Source organism: Kryptolebias marmoratus, linkage group LG16 (genome assembly GCF_001649575.2).
Source record: "Kryptolebias marmoratus isolate JLee-2015 linkage group LG16, ASM164957v2, whole genome shotgun sequence".
NCBI lineage: Eukaryota > Metazoa > Chordata > Actinopteri > Cyprinodontiformes > Rivulidae > Kryptolebias > Kryptolebias marmoratus.
In genome coordinates, this window is record NC_051445.1 from 23,469,439 (window position 1) to 23,493,741 (window position 24,303).

Below are 24,303 nucleotides of genomic sequence, written 5' to 3' on the forward strand. Positions count from 1 at the left end.
ATTAGCGACTCTACACTCCTCAGGAGTGGCATCACCGGCGGCATCTTGTGGATGCTGCTGGAAGCAGCAGGCATCACCCAACATAAAAATAAACTTAAAGACAGAACAAAAACCACACAAGACGAACAGAAAAACACAGACCCTGACACTAATGATCAGCTTTGTGACTCTGTTTGCTCCATAGTTATTGAACTCAGTGAAACACGTAAATCATTTGCTTCCGGTCCTGAAGACGGGAGCCGCTGGAGTGTGGTAGTTATTTAACCAAACTTATTCCAGGTGACATTTTGATGTTTTGTAATAATGAAATGTGTGGAGCTGAAAAGCGCCACTAAAATGAAACTGTTCTGCTATTGTGATGCTTGTTTTGGGAATTTTCCCCTTTTTTTCCCCCTTCATTACCATTAATATTTTTGTTTTCTAATGACCTACTAACGCTTTTATAAATGTGCCAAGATGCTGGGTAGTTAGATTTGTTTTAGCGATATCCAGGCTTTTAATATTAACGTCACTCATGACCTTCAGTGACTAACAAAAAGAGTCGTTTGTCAAAGAGAGGCTCTGATCGTTTTTTTTTTTCTTCATCCCCCAACTGGACATCCTCCTCTTGTCACAGAGTACAAACAACTTGTGACAATTTGCCTCATTTCACAAGCCTGCACAAGCAGTGCACTCACTGAATGCAGCATTATGCAGCCCCTCCAAAAAAACAAAACAAAAACCCAACCCAAAGGAACCTCATCATGTGACTGATGAGTGATCCCACTGCTCGGACCGGGCTGCATATTTCTTGTATTCTTTGCTTTTATCCTGATGCTGACCTCTCATTTCTGTTTCCTCTCCATTTCACCTGTCGACCCATCTCTTCTGTTCCACCCATCCGTACGTGTGTGTCGTGGCCCCGGGGTGTTATTTTGTGCACTTTCGTTCCCACTGTTGTCGTCTGCAATACCCTAGATGCCTTTGCACCCTCCCCAGGAGACGGTCCTGCTGCCGCGGCCACGGGTCCTGCTGCTGATGCGTTTGGCGGATCTGGTGGGTGGTTTTTTATTTTGCGAGGCTGTGGATAGACGAGTGAATGTGTGGGTTTGAGAGTACCTGCTTTTATTACGCCAAAGCAGCTTCTGCTTCATAAGAGACAGTAGTTCAGACATGTGCCCCTCCCAGGGCCTACTGTCTCACCCCAAATCCTGCTAACACCCCAGTCATGAATCCCCCTCCTTCTCCATCTTATTTACCCTTCTTTCATTAAGGGGATACTCTAGTAAAACGCGCAGTGCGGCTTTTAACTAATACTTCCACAAATGAATGCTAGCTCTTTCAACATCACTGCCCCCGACAATAATAGGTGATGATTATACCAATTATTGCTGACCCTGTTTTGTTTTATTTTTTATTCTTTATGAACTCCATGAAGTTGCTCTCTTTGACCTGCTGTAGTCTATATGGGAGAAGAACTGTACAGTCTTTGAAATGAAAATACAAGTTTAGTGTTTCATAGAAATTTACTGAACATCTTGGTGATGCTACATAGTGTACCTGTTTCACTTTTTAAAATTATTAACAGGCTTTGACATTAACTTGACATTAACTTCACGCTGCACCCATCTTTGATTTCCTCAAACACTCAACACAGATTAATAAGATTGTTAATATCACCACTGAAAACAGTACTGTTGCAAGAGGTTTAAAAGTATTACTTAGCTGAGTATCGGGACAGTCATAAGTAAATTATATGATGATGATGAATTATTGCTTGTCCTGTTATCATCAGGCCAAACATATGAATGTCCTGAACTTTGTTTTGTGACCTCATATCACAGACTGTGTATGAACAAATGTCACTTCAAGGCAGTGGGGTTCAGTCCTGGTCCTGGAGGGCCACCGTCCTGCATGTTGCTCTGCAGCAGGTCTTCTAGTTGTGCAGAAGCCCGTTAATCACTCAGTCGAGTGGCCCTCCAGGACCAGGATTGGACACCCTCTTGTTTAGGGTTATGAAAAAGTGCAGCGATAGTTACTTTGCTCCTAACACTCTGAGGTCAAGTAGTGCATGAGGAGACCACTTTTACATGAGGGTAGTGGGCACTACCAGCATTTAGCACTTTCAGTGCGGTGTTGTGTGCAGTCATATGTCAGTGGCAGGTTGGTACTGTTTTTGGCTTTTCAGCCTTGCTCATAAAGGCATCCACTCGCAGAATATCTTTCATTGCTTGAGAAACCTTTGTCATGGCAGCAATAGTTGCCAATAATAAAGCAATGTTCTCGGTCAAACCAGTACTGAAACACTATAACATAGTCTGTGTGAGCCGGAGCCTCAGTTTCCTGTTCTCAGCTGACGGGAGGACCACCCGGTGTGGTCCTCTGCTGCTGTGGATCATCTGCTTCATGGTGGGACGTGTTGTGGGTTCAGAGACGGTTTTCTGCAGAACTTTGTTTGTAACCAGTGGTTATTTGAGCTTCTGTTTCCTCTCTGTCCTCTGGAACCAGTCTGCCCATTCTCCTCTGACCTCTGACCTTAACAAATGCTGCTCACTGGATATTTTCTCTTGTTTGGACCATTCTCTAAACCATAGAGATGGTTGTGTGTAAAGATCCCAGCAGATCAGCAGTTTCTGAAACATTCAGACCAGCCCGTCTGACATCAACAACCACTAAAAACCCCTTTCTTCCTCATTCTGATGCTCAGTTTGAACTTCAGCAAGTTGTCTTCACCACGTCTACATGCCTAAAGACCTCGAGTTGCTGCTATGTGATTGGCCGTTTGTGCTATTTATGTTAACAAGGAATTGAACAGATGTACCTAATACAGTGGCCAATGAGTGTATTTAGCTAGTTTGTTGAATTTCTTTATTGTTTTTAACATTCTTACTCATTGATACATGTTCTACACCATGTTCACAGCCTTCTCAGAGTGAAAAGAAAATTACTGCAAAGTTACTCCCCACAGTTTGTGCTAACTTGTTGGGTGCAGCGCTGAAGTTAATGAGGGACTGTGGGTTCTGTTGACATTCTCTTTTGGAGCTTCAGTCATTTGGCCTCAGAAAAATACTTTTCAAAAGTGTTTTTTGTCTTTTTGTCTTAACCATGCCTCAATACCTCCTTTCCCTGTTTTCTAATCATAATCCCCCCATAACACCACCTCCTGCTGCTCCACCTGAAGACCCCTTCGCTACGACAGAGGGAAGTGGGGACATTGCTCCAGAGCTGGACCTGTTCGCTATGAGGCCTGCCGACACGGAGGCCAATACCGCCATCACTCCTCCCACCTCTAGCGAGGCACCGACTGCCATTGCTCCCATCGCTGCTCCCGCTGCCCCTGCCCCTCCTTCCACCACCACAACCACCACCGACACCACCACCACAGAGTCTGCTGCCGCCCCGACTCTAGATATCTTTGGTGGTAAAGTCCTCATTCTGCCTCTTTAACTGCACTGCCCTGCATTTTGACACTAAAAACAAAGTTATGAAAGTTTTGATGAATCTTAATATGTTGCCCTTGCTACTGATGATGATGATGATAATGATGATGATGATGACAGTAACAATAATAAGCCCCCTATATTACAGATTTGTTTTTCTGTTTTCCGCAATTGCTGCTCCTCATTTAGAGTTAATCAAGCATTTTGATCGCCTCTGTAACAACCAAACAACCTGAAAGGAATCAAAAATCCTAAAAACGGTTGGTGATGTTTCCCATTCGAGTACCAACAGTTTGGGCATTTGATCTCTAAGGGGCATATATGAACATTCATCTCTTTTTAATAACAGAGGTGGCTCAACTTGTTTTGATTATTGACTGAATACTAACAAACTACCAAAACTTAATGGAAGAAAACTGTTTTCTTCTGCTGTTTGGTAATAGTGTTATTGATACCTTTTAATTGAGAATGCCTTATTGTAGCCTTTGCACTTTAGTTAAAAGGGAATATTGCTCAATCTCGGAATTTATGCACCAAGTGACTTTTTGTCACAACCTCTGATTTCCTTGTTCGCTTCAAAACACGGGCAAGTTAGATAGGTAGTTTGCTCCAATAAGTCCATATTTCTGAATGTGATAAAGGCTTCATTCACTGCGGGATTTCTTATAATCTGAAAATAAGATGTACAACATGACTTGTTTTAACCACAGCAAAACTATAGGTTCATAACTTTGCTCCAGCTGAGCTGGACTCCTAATTTAACAATTCAGCGCTGATGACTCCAAATGATAGTTATCTGAATGTTAATTTGTTTGTCTTGTAAAAATTCAGTTGTTGCATTTTTATGATGTCCTTACTCTTAGTAGATATTATTTTTAATCTTTTTAAGATATTTAAATTTTTTAATATTTAAATATTATCCAGACAAAAAGCACCCTGTCCAGTCAGTGTTTCTTATTTCAGTTTCTGAATGTCGGGAACCCTAATTCGTCCCCAGGATTACTAAATCCTCAACTTTTGTTTAGCCACATTATACAGCTAACGAGCTAAACTTATACTAAAAACAACAAGGGTAGCAATAGGTTTCAGGTGAGGTGACGTTCCACACAGTTGTGGTCATTTTTGTATCTGTGATAAAAAGCAGCATTAAGTTTTTTAGACTGTTGTTGTTGGACGGTCGAAATGCTTAAATTGTAGCTCCACTAGCTTTTATTTTAGCTGCATTTCAGTTGGCGCTTTGCAAACACAAGCACACCCAGGTCTTCATTTGCAAAGCCGCAAACTTGGCAGCCAAAAGAAATTTGTCTTCATAACAAAGTGTAGGAATATTCCCCTTTAACTTTTGCACTGTCTCCTTTTGCATTGCACTGACGAGTTACACAGCTGCTTACCCATTTATTATAAAAGCAAACAAACAACTGCTCTCATTCTGTTCTCCTCCATCTCTTTTCTTTAACTCATCATTCTGAATGCACTGGACTTGAAATCTGAATGTCCATGTGGTTGTCTGTCCTTGTTCTTAGATATGTTTGATTCTATGCCTGAGCAAAGCCCCACCACAGAATCCAAAGCTGCTACCACTCCTAGCGTAGACCTTTTTGGTGCAGGTACAGGAGTTGATATCCGTTTCTCTGTGTGTGGAGCCTCTCCGTCTCCCCTGGTTTCTATATGTCCACTCTCTTGTCTACAGTTTTTCCGTACACGTCTTGGTTTGTCTCCCCTCCCCCTCCCCCATAGTGGTATGAGAAATGTGCATGCAACCCACTCGTCAAGCACCGGATTGTTGTCGTGGCTTCTTTCCTCATGTTTCGACCCTCCCACGCTAATGTTTTCTTTTGCTTCTCAACCTCCACGGTTTTCTTCTTTCTCGTATCCTGCCTCTTTGCTTGCGCTGGTAAATTAGACCTCCCTGCTGTTTCGCGCGGGCCCTCCCCGCTGCCCGAGCCGGCTCCGGCTGGAGACATTGTGACGGGTGAGTTTCGCTGCTTTACATTTACTGCATCACTGGTTTCCACTCCTTCCTCTACGAGGAGTGCAACCCGACAAGTTTTTACCTTTTGTTTTTTTTTTCGGCATGGTACTGATGTCTGAATGCACATGCAGACCTCTACTTGCACTCTTCAAGAAGGCGGATGCACAGTTATGATGCAGGGTCGCTTGCTTCCTCCGCCTGCTTTGCATGCCTGCTTCGGCCTCTAAAACACGAGCAGAATAACTCGACACACGAAGACACGTCGCCTCAGAGTTCAGATTGGTGGCAGGAAGGCGATTATTTGGATTTAACGTCCATTCATGTTTTTCATTGGTTCAGATTCGTTTTCGTCTCCGGCTCCCGCTTCTCTTCCAGCACCGGAGGCCTCGTCTCCACCCGAGCCAGAACCGGAGCCTGTCATTGACCTGCTGGGTACTGTATCACCAATCAAACACAAGGAGATGACAGAAGTTTATTGTCATTCACACACGATGAGATTCTGGTGACAAGTTGACATGTGCAGCGGTGATGGAAACAACAGGAATTTATAAACAATAGATGTAATATAGGAGCCTTCTCCTTTTGTAAATAAATTAACTCTTATGTGTTTACATGTACAGCACATTGTATAATACACTACCCTTGCACTACTCATCAGGTCTTTTGTTAGCAAAGGACTGATCTCTCCCCCCTCTCTTCCCTTTTCGATCCTGCAGACTCCTTCAGCGGCCCTGTGGAGGCGACACCGAGCTCTGCTCCTGGAGGGCCAGGAGACGACCTTCTGGGAGGTTAGCCTTCATCACGGCATTGTATTTAATGCAAATCATGATTAAACTAGAATGGCAGGGCGGACTGGATTGCAAAAAAAAAAAGAAAGAAAAAGTCCTCTAAAAGTTCCTAAATTAGTGAACGGTCAATAAAAAGTTTTTCTGCTGATTAAAGGCATATGCATTAAGTAATTACAGTTGAGCATTAGTCAAATTAATAATAATTATGTTACACAAACTTGGCAAGTGCGGTTGAATTCAGTGCACTGCGGTTCCAAAGTGGCTCAGGGCTCATTTGGAAAAGTCGGCCTCAGACGTCCTCCTGGCAACATCCTGCCTGTGTCTTGGCCGTCTCGTTTTATTCCTTGCCTAATAGTTATTGATTTTGATTTGCAGTTTTACATTAGCTACTCAGAAACTACCAGCATGCCCGAGGCTTCCATCAGTGCGTCCTTTTACAGCATTCTGTTCATATTCATTCCACTGCTTGTGCACACACGCGCTGGGAAAAAAAGCAACAGCGGAGCATGTTCGACTTTCAGACAGAAAAATACTTCATTCAAAAGCGACTTAAGATACATTAGAGAAAAACTAATAAGCTCCTGATTGGTGGATGCTGTCTGTGCTTGATTAGTGATAGTTCAAACGTTTTGAAGTGGAGCTCTGAGAACAGTTTGTGACAAAATATCTTACCTGTTGCAGACAGCTCTTCTGACAGACTGACGAGCTAAAAGCTAGTCCGAGTAGGACTAAGGCTGAAGTGGAATGCTGCCATCCTAAAAAGAGGCTCCAATCTAAAAAGATTTGTAGTGCAGCATGCAAACACTATTTTATAAACCTAAAATAAAAGTTTATAAACTACTCCAATCCCACAGCACAGCAGGTAAACGGTTAATGCTGTTGTCTGAGAGCTAGAAGATCTTTCCGTGTGGACTTGGTTTGTTCTCCTCATGCACCTGTGGACTAAAGTGATTTCTTCCCATAGTCCAAAAATTGCTTGTTAGGTCAATTCTGTAAACATCTGTGTGTCGTGGTTCTTTGTCTCTATGTGTGGCTTTGTGATGGACTGCATCTTGTCAGGGGGTGTGCATCTTCTTCTCCACTACTGACTGCTGAAGATAGGTACCATCTCCCCATGAGCCTGAACGGGAACAAGCGGGTATAAAAAAAAAAAACCCTGAATAGTTCAATGGTTTTAAGCACAAATACTGTAGCTACAGCAGCAGCTGGCTGTAACACTTCCAATGCAGCCTGGCGCACTTCCTGCAGGAATATCATCATATTTTTGTCAGAATAATTGTTCAATGTGAAATTCATGGTGAGTGAAGGTTCATAAAATAGCGTTTGCATAAATTGCTGCGAAGATTTTGAGATTGGAGCTGTTTTAAGAGAGCAGCGAGCCATTTTGGCTTTAGCCTCACTCCGACTAGCCCTTAGCTTCTTGTTACAGTCAAAATTAAATTGTTTTCTTCAAACTGTGGTAATTCAAGAAGCTATCTGCAACAAGTAAGATATTAACTGTTCAAAAACCTTCCCACAGAACCATACTTCAAAAAATAGAAACTAATTGGTCGTAAATGGCACATATTTGCTGCTGGAACAATTTAGAGTGAAAAGTAGCTAAGAACACATCTTAGTTGTATCTACAGCTGTGAGATTTATTTATAAGCGCAAAGAATAAAATAATGTCTACTGAAAGTAGTAAGGTAGATGAGTATAAATTATATTTACTGTACTGCAGAATTTCTTCTTTTGAAGCTGTGCTGTTTCGCCTACCTGTTCCTGCATTTCCATATCCCTATTTTCAGTGTTTAAAAACACTTTGTTTATCATAAGATCCAGTGATGTAACATCATGTTACAGAACTTCAGCCTATAGTTTCAGCCGTGTGTGTATGTGTGTGTGTGGTGCCCCTCAGGCCTGATCTCCCCCACTCTTGCCCCCACCGCTGCCCCGACCCTAGCTCCGGCCCTGGCTCCGGTGCAGAACAACCTCCTGGAGACGGGCTTCGATGTGTTGGGCTCACTTTCGTCCGCAACACCACCGGTCTCTGCCACAGCTGCAGCTGTTCCGGGAGCGCCGGCCTCAGCAGCAGGAGCAGAACCTGCGTCCTCCACACCAGCACCCTCTGGCGGCTTCGACGCCTCGAGTAAGTAGGCCTTGTTGTGTGTTAGGAGCATTTTACTTCGTTCTGCTTTGTGAAAGGCAAAAAAAAAAAAAACAACATGTTTTGCCCATAAATCCTCATCTTGATGCACTCTGATCTGATCTGCTTTATTCAACCCCAGCTATCCGCGCCACAGACCTACTTAACCTTTTTCTGCTGACAGAAAGCTTGACTTGTGCATGAACGAGGCACCGAGATGCTCTGCTGTCACTGGCCTCCTGATGTGAAACTGTTGTTTCTGCGGACTGCTTTTCTCTTCGGCACTACTGCCTCTGTTGCACCGAGTCTTTCTCTTCATGCACTTTTCAAAAATGCTGTGCTTTCCTCACCTCCTTCTTTCTTTCTGCCCCCACCCCCCCCGTCCACCTTATCTCCTCTCACCTTTCGCCACCATCCTCCTCCCCCTCTCCTCCACACCCCTTTCTCTCTGCTGGGGCCATTGCTTGCTTCTTCTAATCTGTAAATGGTGAGTTCAACTCTGCAGTTCACTGCAGCATGTGCAGCTTGGATGGCTCACCCTTTTTGTGTTTCCAGGCGCACTCCAACTTTGCATGTTGCAAAACCATTGGTGTCTGCTGCATGAACCAAGATCTGTTGCTTTTTTCTCTATAATACCTGTTTATTTGCTCATGACCTTTTAAACAGGAGCTACATGCCATCAATGCCTGTTGTAAATTTGTCAAATCCAAGTTTATCCAATAATTCTTGCCAAGTTGCAACCATCTAATCTTAGCAGCCATCACTTAGGTTTAACACCTCGTAAGGCACCATAAAGCCTCCAAAATAACGGATCATTTATACAGATTTATGCTCATCGTTGAACCAAGTATGTAAGGAGCTACATGAGACTGAGAAAAACCTGAAGGATTTGACAAAAATCTTATTAAGGAGTTTATGTTGAGTGATAAAATAAGTAAGCATGTGTTGAAAGAAAATGTGACTGTCATGATTCATTATCAGATCAGTTGAGTTGGCGGTACAGGCAGGGTGTGGCACTCCTTCAGGTCTGATACAAGCAGGAGATTGATACAGAACCAAGTTGTACAGCCTCTCTATCCTCTCTCTAAGTCGACCCACAGATGTTAGAACTGGTCCTGGAAATCTGGCAGATTCCTACTGGGTTAAAGATGATGTCTGAGCTGATTCCACATCCCGCTCGTGGTCCTAATTGGTGCTTATTTTGCTTATATCTGTGTCACTTTTGGCACATGGACATCGGAACGACCAATGTCCATTTATGTCATCGCCAAACGCTGCTGCACCTCCCAAGTCAAACTGAAAACAACTTAAACATTGACCTGTTGGAGACACTAAGCGGTCTCGGCTTGCTGCAGGAACCACGTCCTCAGTCCTTGGTATTGCCTGATGCTTGTGGCCAGAGGAGGGTGGGGGGTTGGGGTGGGTGTTCATATACCCATTGGTTTCTACGTCAGCTCACTGGCTGCATCGTGGATCAAAGGTCCAGCAACTTCAAGCTTCAGGGCGGAGACAAAATTTCTAAACTGTATTAAAACCTCACTAATTTTATAACCATCTGTTTTTGTTTTTTAAAGTTACGACTGATTCAGTTCAAATTGGAACATCACACGAGTGGAGTTCAGACTAACGTTCTTGTACAGACATCATTAATCGTATTTCAGTCATTTAACGCTGCTGGTGTAGTTTGTTAAAAAAAACAAACAACCTTTTACCTCTTTGGCCTTAATGACACTGGGCTCAGAATCTGTGTTCATAATTTAGACATTTTTAGTTCTTACCATATTAAAATAAACTTGCAGGGCAGCCGGCCACGTGATTGCTATGAATGTGTGCCTTTGAATGCTCAGTCATATTTACAGTTCAACCTGACATTGTGGATGCCATGTGCACAGCTGGCTGCTGCTGCTGCTGCCACAGCTGGAATGCCCCCCCCCTCCTTCCTATACCGTACCGCCTGCATTCACATCTAACCTCTGCCTCTGCTCGCTGGATAAGCCAGTCAGAAGTTTTGTAATCAGGTTTTGATGTGTTTCTCCAAGTGTTTGATGGCTTAGGCGACTTGCTGATGCCCGCCGTAACGCCCCAGAGCACCGGGGGCAGCACAGCTGGAAGCACGGCTGGCAGCATGGGAACTCCAGTCGCGGCTGGAGGGATATCCGTCATCCCCCCCGCCACCCCACCGTCCACCAAGACCATTGCAGGAGATCTGGACTCGTCGCTGGCCAATCTGGTGGGAGGTACGCTGCGGCTTGTCTGACAGATCAAAAAACTCACTCACCTCTATTTAGAACTACTAACTTTATTTTTTTTTACCTGTTCCAGACCTCGGAATGAAGAAAAAGTAAGTGATAAAAGTGTGAAGACTTTGGCTGTGTCATGCTTGTGTAGGTCAGATTACATATTAGTTTTTAATTCACCAAAAGTTTATATAGTAGATAAAATAGGGCACTTATCAGAGCTGTCTGACTGTAAAATACTTATTTAAGCAATTAAAAAGTAATTTAGGACAAATTACTAGTTTACTTTGTGTTTATTGTGTCCCAGATTTTGAAGATCCATTTTTTTAAGCTTATTTATTTGTAACACACTTTTCCCATTGAACTTGGGATGGAAGGTGCTATAAAAATGACACTAACCCCCCAAAAAAACAAGATTTGGAAATTATGCTGCTCATTTGCACAGAATTTCAAAGCGCACCCTGCTTTTTGATCTCTTTTAGGGATCCGCTAAGTGAAAAGAGGCTGACAGGAGGAGCCAACTGGATTCCACAGGTGGCCCCCACAAGCTGGGGCACTCCCGGAGCCCCCATGGTGAGAACGGCAAGGGCTGCTTCCAAGTAGAATCCCAGTTCGTCCCAAAAGTGGTGTTTCTGAAAAAATAAAATTACATTAAAAAGCCCAACTCAAAGATTAACTTGTCAACAATCCTTAGGCATCCCGAGCAACCAGGACACAAGCTATATGCTTTGTTGCCCATTCATACAGGAATAACGTAAAAGCTTTTTAGATCTAATCTGGTAATTAGTGACATGTTGCTGTGTCTTTAGGCTGCTGCGGCCCCCGGAGCTCCTGGAGCGCCAGGAGCAGCTCCACCCGTTGCAGCTATCGTTCCACCAATGGGTGCACAGCCCGGCTTTGGCATGGTGAGTTTTGTCTGTCTGGATTTGTAGAATTTATATACAACGTGTTACTGGTTAGCTTTTTAAAAGACTCTCATGGATCTGTTATCATAACATATCTGATGCATCTTTCTGGCTCCAAACTCAACTGAAGGCACTTTCCCAACCGAGAGGTTTTTAGGAATTACCCTTGCACCAAATCCTGAGGACTGGGGAGCTGTACAGTTTATGGATTACCACTCAAATGTATTTTTCTCATTTTCCCAGCCTCCTGCAGGAGGGCCTGGGGCACCAATGATGCCGCCCATGATGGGGCAGCCTTTGATGGGGCAGCCCATGATGAGGCCTCCCTTCACCGGGGTGGCTGGAGCTGCACCAGGAGCTGCTGCACCTGGAGCACCGGTAACACGCCCCACACACCCTGAACCAGCTTTCAGGCGTCATGCTCGCAGGGTTGTTTACCAGATCCGTTAAAAATACAGTAGAATCTCTAATTATGACTTTAATCTGTTCCATAAGCTTCCAACAGTTGATATTTTGATGTGTTCCTAAGTAGAGGAGGTTTGACTGCATTTAAAAGCTCTCACTTTATGAAGACTCTGTTTTGCCTGTTTTTTTTTCTCAGATTTCTCCAGGACCTGCAGGTCAGAGCCCTAAGAAACCCAAGGACCCTTTGGCAGAACTCAACCTCAAGGACTTCTTATAATGGCTCAGGTTTGTCGAAACGCCATTGAAACTATGAACTCTGGAATTAAAACTGTTTAAAGTTTGAGATCCATCCATCCATCCATACATCCATCCATACATCCATCCATACATACATCCATCCATACATACATACATTACCTGCTTATTCCTGTTTAGCTTGGGACAGCTTAAAGGAAGAGTTCACTCATATTGTAGTGACTTTCTGTGTAAAGAAAGAAAAATAACTATTATGATAGCTTCTTGACGGCTAGTTCTGACCATTGCTTCTGGTCACATCCAGCAGGAAAAATCCTAGTACTTCTGCCAAAATAACCATATAATGCAAAATAGACAGCAATTTAAAAGTTGAAATAGTAGTGTTTGCATGGCATTTTATGACAGTAGTAATCCATTGTGGGTCTATTAGTACTAGCCATTATTACCTTGTCAATATGGGTCAAAGATAACAGCTCCAATCTTCAAAATGTCACCAAACATTACCCCTGGAAGTCCTACGGGCCACCACTGCTGATTCTGTTTAACTGCTTATAAATAACCAGAGAATTTCATAAGTAATAATGTAATGTGAAACTGAGAGTGGTGTAAAGGGTCATAAAACATCATTTACATGAACTGCTGTGAAATCTGTGAGGTTGGAGCTGTTTAAAACCAGCAATAAGCTATCTACAACAGGCAAGATGGTAATTATTTATAACTTCTACATTAAACCCCAGTTTAATATGGTTGAACTTTTTCTTTAAGCCTAAAAATAAAAATAAAAAATGTTTGAAACCCTGTTAAACATTTGCTGCTGCCTGAAACACCACCAGCAAACTGAGCTGCTACTTTCAACAGCTTATCTTTGCAGTCAGTCAAGCTTTTATTTTGATTGAGCAGGTAAATACCAATTACCTGTGCCTAATTACACACTCTGTGTTGAAATAAAGCGTTGGAAATGAATAGTTTGTTGAATATTAGAAACAAAAGAAAATTAAGCGCTCATTATCTCCTATTTCATAAGAGCCTTTTAGAGCGTGAATGAGGTGCTTGTTTATTTGAATGGCCAATTCTGCCCCCAAAGCATCACTGCGAGCAGAAAAAAGCACTTTAAGTTAAAACATTTTTATGTATCTCCTGTCTCGCAGCTGCGTACCTCTCCGGATGCGAGCCCTCCCAACTTTTTGCCCGGCGTCCGTCAACATCTCAGGATGCCGGCGCCGTTCAGCTGATCTTTGCTCCTCTCTCCGCCCGTCACTCCCCCCCGACCCCACCCACCCACACCCACCCGTTCCTCCTGCGTGATGTTGTTGCACAAACTGTGAAAGTGAACCATTGTGGGTCATCAACAAACATATGAGAGAAAAAGAAAAAAAAAAACAATCCATGCCTGTGCTTATATTAGTGTAATAATCTTTTTTTTTTGTCCAAACAAAACAACACAAAACAAAAAAAAGGGGAGAGAAAGTGACAGAATACGTGTTTAGGTTAATTTCTTGTGCTGAGTTGAATGATTGATGTGTTTTGGTGTCCTAAGCTCCACCCGCAACTCCTCACCATCGTCTCTGCCTCCTTCTGATGGGGCAGGGGCTCTTATTTGTCCTGTTGGATTAGATGACAGTGGTTAAAAACAGTAGTTTTTTTTTTGGGCGGGGGGGAGGATCTGCGTGGCGTTTTCAGAAGAGTCTTCTTCAATGTACATAGATTTCTCTGGCGAGGATTTGACGTCTCTATTCTGTATGTCTGTTGAAGAGAAATATAAATGTGATCCAGACATGAAATTGTAAGAAGTAGTGTGAGTGTCCTTCTATTTCCCGTCATCTTTGAAGTCATCTGGAAAAAAAACAAAAAACATAGCACCTCTGAAGAATTGATATACTGTATATTTAGAAACAACCTCTGTGAGCATCACTGAGTCATACAAAACAAGTGATTTTTTTATGTTGTTTGTCTCTTTTTTTTACCTTGTAAGCCATTTTTGACGTGTCTGTTTTTGTTAAATTACAGCACATGTTTGGTTTCCTTTAGAGTAATCCTTCGAACCTCTGGTGATTTTCACAGCTGTGGCAGCAAAAAGCATAATGTGGTTCTTACTGCCCCTTCAGAATAAAAGTCTTCTGAAAAGAGAATTTTTAAAATGAATCAGTGTAAATGTAAACCTCTGCTGACTTCATTCTGCTCCAGGTAATTTATCCAGTAGTTTGGTATTTAACTTTGTGTTCAAACAAACTTATTTGGATTCAGGTTCGATGGCAACGTATTCAAAGTCGAATTAAGATAAAAAAAACTAGAGTGCAGCTACAGATTTCAGCATCAAGCATCAGATTGTGTGACGGCCCTAACAGAAGGAGTTTTGTGGCTGTTTGAGATCAAATTAAAGGTGCACTGTAGAGTTTTTCCCAAGTTCTGTTTACTCAGCATTTCTCCCTCTCCAAATATCTGTAAACAGGAAACCAAAGCCAATAAATTCATTAACCTCATTGCGAAGCTTTGAAACTGACATTGACTGAGACCTATCCCATTTACTCCCACTCCTAAAATTTGATTGCTTTTTTGCCTCTTCATTCAAAACCACCAGAGGTAGAGCTTAAAGCATATCATACAGAATGGGACACTCATCAGGCCTGCATGTCAAGTTTTAGCTCAACAGAGGCCACATGGAGTCCCGGTGTGCTTGCTACAAGATATTGGCATACTTCTTTTTAACTTGTTAATTAAGATCAACAGTAGTACTTAATATAGACCATTGGAAAAACATCAAATCAGACATTAAATTGGTTGTTCTGACTATAACATATGTTTTCAACAACAACCAAAAATCTTAAATAGGTGTTCCAGCCATTTTAAAGTGGGGTTCCATGGATAAGTTATTAACTGCTAATATCTTACCTGCCGCAGGTTGCTCTTTTAATGACCTCAGCTCGAAGAGATAAAGTTTACATCCAACAGAACTGATCTAAGCTGAGCTAATGGCTAGTTGAAACGAAGCTAAGACCAAAGCTGGCGGCTGCTCGTCAGTCCTGGTGAACATTTCTCCAAAAGTTCAAAGAGCTAGCTGCGACAGATAAGACATAAATGCTTCATAGCATTTCCACAAAACCCCATTTCAAAAGAGGCTGGAATATCTCCTCAGATTGACGTGTCTTTGTGAGATCAACACTGTTATTTTGTAAAAAGCGTGCCTCTGAACGTTTCCATTCATAGGGTCGGATAGTCACAAAGCTCTGCCCTCTTTACATGGCTAAAAGAATTGGGACGCTTCCTTTTTCATAAATATGCAAAATGTTGAAGTAGAGCAGGGTTCACTGTGGACAGTTTCTGCTCATACATGTCGAGCTACTAGCAGTGGAAGAACTCTACAGAGCATCTATGCCTTCCATTTGTGTCTGCCTGCACCTCTCCTGCAGAGATATGAACCAGAAGACCAGGCTGGTTGGAACAATTGAGCAAAAGTCTGATCTGAATTGCTGTCTCAGACTGATGTTTCAGTTTCTTTCTTTTCTTGTGACATTTGGTTTGTTGTCAGTAGAGTCTTATAATCCTGTGTGCAGCCACCTGGGAGAAGTTTGTGGACCAACCCACCGGGGATCAACCAACCCTCCAGCCATAAAATTGCTCCACAAATGCATCTTTTGGCAAAATGTTTCCCTCCCCGACTGACTTTCAGTGGACTCACAATGTTCTGGACGACATGTCTCCTCTCTGTGCTGTAAACTATGGACAGTGATAAATCTCTCTGTGTGTTTTCTGTCATGTTTGTGGCTTGATTGTGAGAGTAAATATTGGGAGGTAATTACCATTTTTCATGACTGAATACTTCAAATTGTATTTTTCTTTAGTTGTATATTTATTTTATCTACAGTGGCCCTTCCCAGTGCATGTAAGCCCCTTGAGATGCAATAAATTGGATGACGGTTAAATCTGCTTGTTTCCTTTTCATATATATATATATATATAACTTCAGAAGAGAACAGAAGATTTTTTTATTGTTCATTTTGTTTAACAGCTGATGAAAGAAATATTGCAAGACACTATTTTACAAACCTTTACACAACCATCAGTTTCAACCTGCATGGGTATTTCTGATTGCTTTTAGGACTGAATGTTTGAATCTCTAACGCTGCAGCTGTCCTGAGTGCTGGGTTGGCCACCACTATGACAAGCTCATTTTAGTGTTTTGGCCATTCATCACAAGTACGGTGTACATTTTAGCACATCCTCAGGTATCAGAAAAAAAGTTGTCAGGTATCAGGTCCCAGAAAAAAGTGCCTTCTGCAGGTGGCGCCGTTGTCAGGATTTTTATTTTTTGTTTTTTCCAACTTTATTTATCTTCATTGTTACAAACACAAAAGAAGCCAACTGATATCAGCAGAAACACAAACACTATTCCACAAAGAAAATGTGTGTTTTGACACAATTTCCACGTGAGTAATATTTGCTGGTAAAACTGAGAGTTTTACTGTCAATTCAGTGACAATAAGGTTGCAACTTAGCGAACATTTGAAACCAACTATCATTTGAAATGTGTTGCATGGAATCAAATTCCATAAAGATTCTGGCATCTCCAAACATTTTTTAAGCTATCTGTGCTGATATCAGTTTGCTTTCTGTTTGTGTTTGTGACAGTGAAGGTATTAAAATTCGAAAAAAAAATCCTGACCTGCAGAAGGCTTCTCTCTGAGGCCTGATGATGCTGTAAAATGTACACCGTACACAAGACATCCTCAGCCGAGGTAGGCCCACCACAGGGAGTGGACCATCTGGTGCTTCGGTGTTCATCTGGCAGCCATTTCTCTCTCTTTTCTTCGGCCACCAGTCAACAGTTCCTTGGTTGCCTTTTGGAAGGTCTGACCTTCAATTCCCAGCTCCTTCAGCAGCCTTGTGGTGAACCTGGCTACAACCCCTCCTGGAGGCCACTTCCACTGGACGCACCGTCACCCTCCGACCCCGCTCCTCAGCTTCAGCTTGGCAGAAATATTGCGAAGTGCGTCAAGCTGCACTGGAAGTGCTACAGCTAGTTGCTGCAGCTGCTATTTCCTCTTGCAAAAGACAAAGTAGAATTCAGTGTAAATAACGATGTGATTCAAAACTGATAGGGATATAAAGTTACATAAAGTAGTGCTCACATCAACCTCTGTAAAGGTTTGAGTTATTTAAAGATGGCAGCAATCCACTTTGGTCTTGGGCGCACTCAAGACTAGCCATTAGCTCGTCTAACCCAGCCGAACAAATCTCTGTGTTTCTAAACTGAAGTAGTTTGAAGACCTAAGATAATTGTGCATAAGGTTTCAACAGCTTTAAGACAGCCACACTCTCTCAGGGCCCATTTACACAAAGCTGTTTTTCAGTGAAACTTTAAGTTTCTGTTGTTGTTTACAGGACAGCAGTAGTCGGAATATCTGACACTGATCTCAAGTCTCAGAGTGGAACTTTTTGTCTCCATTTGCATTTCAAAGGAAGACGAAACACATGAAACCGCACATGCTCACCATAGACAGCTGCAGTCAATACCTGTTCTGTGCATACACATGAACAACATTAATGATGGTGGATAGCGGAGTGCTGTTTATGTTACTCACCCTTTTCAACATGCCTCACTGTAGGTCCAAAGAAAAGTATGTGTTTTCACCATTTTGGATGTAACTTTACATTCTGGAGAGACTGGTGTCGGCACGTCTAACTAATGACCAGGCATGGGAACTACAGCGGGTTCAACGGGCACAGCAGCACCGTGTAAACGTGTAACAGTTTCCCAATTAACATCTGAAAATCTTAAACGTTTGCAGGAGATGAGCCTCAGGTAAACAGGGCCTAAAAGGAGGATATTAGTGACTGCACGCTGTTCTCTGCCTGAGGCAGTGAAACTGTCCCAAACCATCAGCCTTCCTCCTTATTTGATGTATAACAAATGCATCAACGTTTCTATGCTTGAACTTTATCTTTGCTTTATATTTTTATCCTGCATTTTTGCCCTAAAGTTTTTTTTCCCCTCTCACATTTCACATGCTGGACACATAAGAAAAATCTCTTCCTGCTTGAAGATGTGCACATATTGACATTCATGATTAAAGGGCAGGTCCTGTGAACTCAGAGTGTTTGTTATGAACAGGTCACCTTACTAAAGTGAGATAAATTTTGTAACCAGAATCAATACATACGCACACATACGCAATGTCACTTGGTTTAATAGTCAGAAATCAATACTCTTGAGATGTTTTTTTTAATAAAAGTAGCAAGATAAGTCAAAGATGTTACATCCCAATTTATTTATTTTTTTTCTATAACTACAATGTGGCTTTGAAAATCTCCTTTACTCTTTTGAAACAGAGAAATATAAAGAGCTCAAGTAAACTGTTGAATGGTTCAGTCCCACATTATGGAGCCTCACATTAAATACAAGTACAGTACCAGGCTTTTGGAATATTTTCTGAGAAGTCCTCTGAAAAAAAAAAAAAAGGAAATAAAAATAAAGAAAAACTTTACAGTCTCATAAATTAGCACCAGGTTGTTTCAGGATACACTCCAATATAGTTATGTGCACAACAGTGAAACCACATTTCACTTTGTTGCAAACAGAAAATTTAGACAGAAAAATACAATGAAAAAAGTTAAAACAAAAGACATACAATTTTCTAGATACATACAAACAAGCTAGTCATTTAAGCTTTTAAAGAATTTTGTTAGAATTTTGATAAGGTTCATTAAAAAAACATGAAGATACATCAGCTTGTTTTCGGGTCTTTTTGTTTTTTTCCCAACGCATGCTGCCAATAGATCAGGAAAGGTCCGAGGCTTAATTCTATGAAACGCTTCTCCATACAAGTCAAGTTGTGAAAAAAAAGAAAAAATCAAAACAAAATACTTAATACATATTTCTATCCTCTGATTCTTTTTTTTTCAACAAATAAATAAAAAAGACAAGCTACAGTTCTCTTGATACATTGATGAGTTCCTGTTGTTGTCAACTCTACGTTTGCTTGGTCATAAGTGAGTTGGTGTTGTAGTTGCAGAAGAGCCGGGGAAGGAGGGGCAGATGTTGAGCTAATGGTTGGTGGTAAGAAGGGACGGGTAAGGGAGGGAGGGTTTGTTTAATGAAACTGGGTCTGTGGGACAGGGCGAGTAGGGTAAAAGCAGAAAACCGTGTTGTCTCAGGCTACCTGGCACTAACTCGAGTCCCCATGGACCCAGTAGCAGATCTGAGCATATTTGAGGGGTGTTATCCTGACGGCCACATTGTAATCCTGCTGCAGCCCATTCCCATTAACATCCACCCACTGATGGCCTGAGAAAACCCCGATAATCTTCCTCTTCCACTTCTTCATGCCCGGCTCTTTGAGGCGGATGTAAACCCCCGAGCCGCTGGAGCCGGGTTTGGCGTCGCAGTACTGATACAACAAGTCATTGGACTCCTCTGACACGGAGCAGAACCGGTACACCAAGTTACCGGGCCGGTCGTCGTCGAAGCCAGAGAAGTGGATCCGTCCGGCAGGGAGCTTCTTCACTGAAGGGATAACCCCCAGGTCCATGTACTTCACCTTTGGGGCTTTCTTCAACTCGAGAACGGCATAGTCATAATCTGCAGCGAGTCCATCAGAGACCCCCTTGAACCAGCCCTTTGGGACCTGGGTCTGCTTGACTCTGGTCCACTTAAAGGAAGGTTTCCCTGACTCCACACTCCGACGACTCCGGCTCTTTCTATTTTTTCCTTTTCCTTTCCGGTTCTTCTTCCCGTCGTTTTCCTCCGGTTCCCGCGCTTCCTCGATAGCTTTGTCCTCCTTTTTTCTTTTGCCCTTTTCTTTCCCTCCTCTACCCTTGCCTCCCTTTGCTCGTCTGCTCTTCTCCTTCAGAATGCCAACGCGTAGCTTCTGAACTCCGTCCAGGTAATTCTTCCCGTCGTGGATGCAGTGTGCAGCTGTTAGCACATGTTTAGGTGACACCAGGACACCAGAACATCCGGTGGAGATCTTCACCGAGGTAGAGAAGGGGTATTTGGTGGAGAACTGCTTATCAGCAATAGTGAAACGAGTGTCTGTGCCGTACACCTCTCGTTTGTGGCGGGAGCGGGACGAGGCGTTTTTGGACCAAGCAGTCACCTCGTCGAGGCCGTGCACGGACACTGAGGTGTACGTGCGCGTGCCGTTCTCATAGACTGTCTCGTAGGACAGAAACTGCTCCAAGTCATCCAGGGAAGGAGAAGGAAGGTGACGCTGACACTCGATCCCGCAGGTCCCGCTCAGCTCCGGTTGGGGGTGAGCCGAGAAGTCTGGGCTGCTGAGGGCCACAGTGCGCTTCCTCCTCACCAGTGGCACCCTCCATTGTGGCCAGGTGTACTGGTCGTCCACCGCGTTCTCCTCTGCAGCCACAGCCACCCCCAGAGTCAGCACCGTCACTTGAAGCAGGACGCAAAGTGGTATGGGGCCCATTGTTAAGTGGGGCCTGGCTCTGAAAAGAAACCAAAAAAAGTCAAAATCATTATTTATATATTTTTTGTTCTTGCTGTTGATTTGAATCATTGTATTCTATTTGTTGCACCATTTTCAGTAACTGAAAACAAACAACAGCTGCAAAAGTATTCACCCCCTTAAAATCCCTTCTGTTTTGTTGCCTTACAACCTGAACTCTCAGTGGATTTTCAATTTTATTCTAAGTGATGGACTGACACAAAACATTCCAAATTAACAAAGTTAAATTAGGAAAGAGTTGTGTTAAATGTTTCTAAAAACAGAAAACTGAAAAGTAGTGAATGCATGCATATTAGACCCCCTAAAGTTAATAATACTTTGTAGAGCCATCTTTTTTCAGCAGCAAGCCTCTTTAGGTTCATCTCCATGAGCTTGGTACAATTACAGGATTTTGTTTTGACCGTTCTTTAAAGTAGAGCTGTTTCAGCTCCTTCAGGTGCTGCTTCTGTTCAGCAATCTTTAAATCAAAATTCAAGATTCTCAGTTGGATTGAAAGTCTGAGCTTTAACTGGACTTTTAATTGGTTCTCCTGAAACCAGTGGAGTGTTGCTTCAGCAGAGTGTTCAGGGTCACTGTCCTGCTGGAAGGTGGACCTCTGTCCCAGTCCCAAATGTATGTGGGAGGTTCCCTTTTGAATTTCTATATACTTTGTCTCATCCATCTTCCCTCCAACACCGACCAGTTTTCCAATTTTCTTGTGGTGAAAAAACATCCTCACAGCATGATGCTGCCACCCCCATGCTACACGATGGGGATGGTGTTTTCAGCATTATTGCTGGAATGTTTTGTTTTAGTCTCATCTGACCTCAGCACATTCTTCCACGTGTTTGAACTTTTAACAAATTCTCTTTTTCCTGACGCTATTCCACGAAGCCCAGCTCTGTACAGCTTCTAGTGGCCCTGTAGACAGATCCTCCCATCTCTGCAGAAGAGCTGCATTATTATCAGGGTCATCTTTGGCCTCTTGGTTGTTTCTCTGATAAATGCCCTCCTTGCCCGCTCGGTGAGTTTTGGTGGACGACCCTCTCTTGGCAGGTTTGCTGTGGTGACATAATCTTTTCATTTTGTAATATTGGATGTAATCAGATTGAAAGCCTAATTAAATTCCAGGTTTGAAGGCACCAAAAAAAAAAAGAAAGAATACAAAGGAGCTGTGTGGCTCGTGAAGTGTGGCCTATTTAATACACCAAAAAGTATAAAGTAAAATATTGCAGTACCATCATATATAGCAGATATGTCCATGGACGTCATATTCCCTGCCTTTTTGGTGAGGCTTTCAGTACAAAGTCTCAGTGGTGACTTTAGGATAAATTCAAAATAACTGGTAATCTTAAAGTTGTTCCCCTGAGGTTAGTAACACCCATCAGGATGGATTCCTTTGGACGTGTGCACTACATGGGAATAGTTATCTCACTTGGACTGAGGAGGTCCAGTGGTGCTGGGTGAGAAACACCAGCAGTTCAGGTCACAGCCACAAGGAGGCAATGTGCTCCTTGTATTCAAGTAGATGTCAGAGTTCAGGCCAGCTCAGCAAAGTGTGGAAAACAAAATCCATTTAAGCGTGTGAATGCTTGTTAGGATGTTTATGTGAGTCGGCAGCACTTGGTTTTAATTTTTTCAGGGGTTTCTGCAGAACATCTCTGCAGCTGATGCACCAGCTGTGTGGTGAGAGAAGATTTACGCTCTCTGAGTTCTGCTGGAGGTGGCGAGGAGAAGTTCTGAATGAGCTGAGACGCTGGCCTGGAGGTTTGCCACAATGGTTAACCTTCTCCCTCTGTAATGACCATATCTGGTTTCCTCAGCTCCACGGGCCTCGCTCCATGCACACAAATGACATCAGAAAGAGAGACTGATGGTCTGCGCCTCTTCTGTGTAAATGTTCAGTTCCCTGTAATCCTGATAAATGAATAAAACTGGGTGTGTTTTAATAGATTCCACAGACTCCTAGCTATAAGAGCAAGGAGAGTTGTGTTTAATCAGCAGGGCTGCGGCAATGAGGTCACACAGGAAATTTCAAACACAGGAAAAATAAAATTATTTGCACAGAGGAGCTCTGCAGCAGCCGCTTGAATCCAGCTGTTAATTTTATACAGCGGTTTAAAGAAGCGCCTGCCTTTGTTTTGACTGTTTGAGAGGTTTAAACTGAATGAGTCAGACAGGCTTGACATCTGCAGCAGGAGGACAAACTTTTAGGGGACGAAGGGGGGGGATTGACCTGAGGGGTCCACAGACATGCATTCCTTTTTAAATCAGATGCTAATGAAGTTTGAAGATGAGCTCGCCTGGTTTGGCTGAGCTCCCGAGAGGCTCGGCTCGTCACCTGCAGATCATCTAAGGCAAAAAAAAAAAAAATCTTAAGTCCACTTTTTATTTTGTGAGGTTTGATTGATTTTGCAGTGGGGACTCCACATGGGACACTTTGGGTGAGAGTTTGCCACACAGCAGCCAATAAAAACCGACCCACTGGCCAACATGTAACCAGCAAACAACAGATGGGAACAAAACACATGCCTGCAAGAGCTGAACAACCGTCTGTGTGATGAAAAGCACAAAAATGACCTTTAGTTTGGGTTCAGCTTCACACACCCACTGCCAGGCTTTGACTCATGACTGGAAACTGATATTGGGGGGTGGGTTTGGTGACAAAAACAGTTTTCCACTGCCGTCGGCTGAGGAGGAGGCCATGCCCTCTTCATCCTCACAGAGGAGACCAAGTGCCAGAGGCAACCAGGAGATAAAGTGACCAATAGATGGCGCATGGGTCTATTGTTAAACGTCCACATTTAGCAAAAAACAAAACAAAACAAAAAAAACCCCAAAGGGTTGATGATTTAGGCAGTTTAGACCAACTCCTCGAAACTTTAGACCATCTCTGATCTGAAGGGTAAAAATCTCTGCAGAAAAAAAAAATGGAATCAGTTGAAATTAGGAATGAAAAACTATGATATTTAAAGATTACACCCCAAAACAATGTTGGGATTAAATAATCTGTTAAGCAAAATGATTTGCAAGATCTCCAATCTGCATCTGCATCTTTAGTGTGTGCTGTTTCTCAAGCAGCTGGAGTGCCATAAACAACAAACCCTGATGAGAAAATCCTGAAAAAAATATAAAACTCATTCAAAAATACAAATCAGGCAGGTTATAAGAGCCAAACACTGGCTCATGTGTAACAGAAGTTACACTGCAAGAAAACCTGCTTAAATTTGAAAAAAATAACTAAGCCAAATAAAAGAGAAACAAACTGAATATATTCCCTGTTTTCATCAGAACACAAACCTGCTCGCATCCGATTGATGGACTCCTCCAAATCCTCAGTGTTTTCCTTTTAGCTCTCCCTGGATTTGGGCCCAGATATGATTCCAGTGGCAAAAAGACAAGCAGGTATCAGAGCATCCCAGACGTGCTGGCTGGTGTCAGCGGGGCGAAGGCTGCCTTCTCCTCATCGCTCCTCCAGAGAGTCTGAGAGGAAGGAGGCTCAGCCGGGACGCTCGTCCAAGGCTGCACTTGATGCTGAGGAGGGAGGGAGGGAGGGAGGGAGAACCAAAGGGAGAGGGGAGTGGAGAGGAGCAAATATGAAAGGAACTTTTTTCTTTTCTTTTCTTTTTTCTTTTTGGAGACAAAAGCTGTTCACAAAAGGGTGGGGCCAAAGCCAACCAAAGTGTGAACTGAGGGAGGTGGGGGGTGGTGGGTGTAGTTAGAGGACTAAGATCTTGTTTCAGGCTGCAGCTCGGA

General features: G+C 42.9%; 2 protein-coding genes across 2 annotated transcripts in view; one reads left to right on the forward strand and one right to left on the reverse strand.

The window, feature by feature from the left end:
- snap91a (synaptosome associated protein 91a) overlaps nucleotides 1-16,026 on the forward strand; it is a 31,206-nt gene extending 15,180 nt beyond the window's left edge. The window contains exons 5-18 of the mRNA XM_037980456.1: nucleotides 979-1,035; nucleotides 3,161-3,400; nucleotides 4,943-5,026; nucleotides 5,323-5,391; nucleotides 5,731-5,823; nucleotides 6,108-6,179; nucleotides 8,077-8,307; nucleotides 10,344-10,541; nucleotides 10,627-10,645; nucleotides 11,024-11,114; nucleotides 11,351-11,446; nucleotides 11,690-11,824; nucleotides 12,048-12,136; nucleotides 13,255-16,026. Coding sequence (XP_037836384.1) covers nucleotides 979-1,035; nucleotides 3,161-3,400; nucleotides 4,943-5,026; nucleotides 5,323-5,391; nucleotides 5,731-5,823; nucleotides 6,108-6,179; nucleotides 8,077-8,307; nucleotides 10,344-10,541; nucleotides 10,627-10,645; nucleotides 11,024-11,114; nucleotides 11,351-11,446; nucleotides 11,690-11,824; nucleotides 12,048-12,128 — 1,466 coding nt within the window. The 3' untranslated portion in view covers nucleotides 12,129-12,136; nucleotides 13,255-16,026. The remainder of the gene's footprint in view (nucleotides 1-978; nucleotides 1,036-3,160; nucleotides 3,401-4,942; nucleotides 5,027-5,322; nucleotides 5,392-5,730; nucleotides 5,824-6,107; nucleotides 6,180-8,076; nucleotides 8,308-10,343; nucleotides 10,542-10,626; nucleotides 10,646-11,023; nucleotides 11,115-11,350; nucleotides 11,447-11,689; nucleotides 11,825-12,047; nucleotides 12,137-13,254) is intronic.
- A 2,249-nt stretch (nucleotides 16,027-18,275) lies between these two features.
- Nucleotides 18,276-24,083, reverse strand: prss35 (serine protease 35). The gene is made up of 2 exons (XM_017413108.3): nucleotides 23,848-24,083; nucleotides 18,276-20,548 (listed from the first exon to the last, which is right to left on the reverse strand). The coding sequence occupies exon 2, from the start codon at nucleotides 20,527-20,529 to the stop codon at nucleotides 19,270-19,272; it is 1,260 nt and encodes a 419-aa protein (XP_017268597.1). The 5' UTR covers nucleotides 20,530-20,548; nucleotides 23,848-24,083; the 3' UTR covers nucleotides 18,276-19,269.
- Nucleotides 24,084-24,303: the final 220 nt, after the last annotated feature.

What these genes read in the sequence shown, in the direction of transcription:
- prss35 (XM_017413108.3), bottom strand. Translation starts at nt 20,529, where the DNA reads ATGGGCCCCATACCACTTTGCGTCCTGCTTCAAGTGACGGTGCTGACT.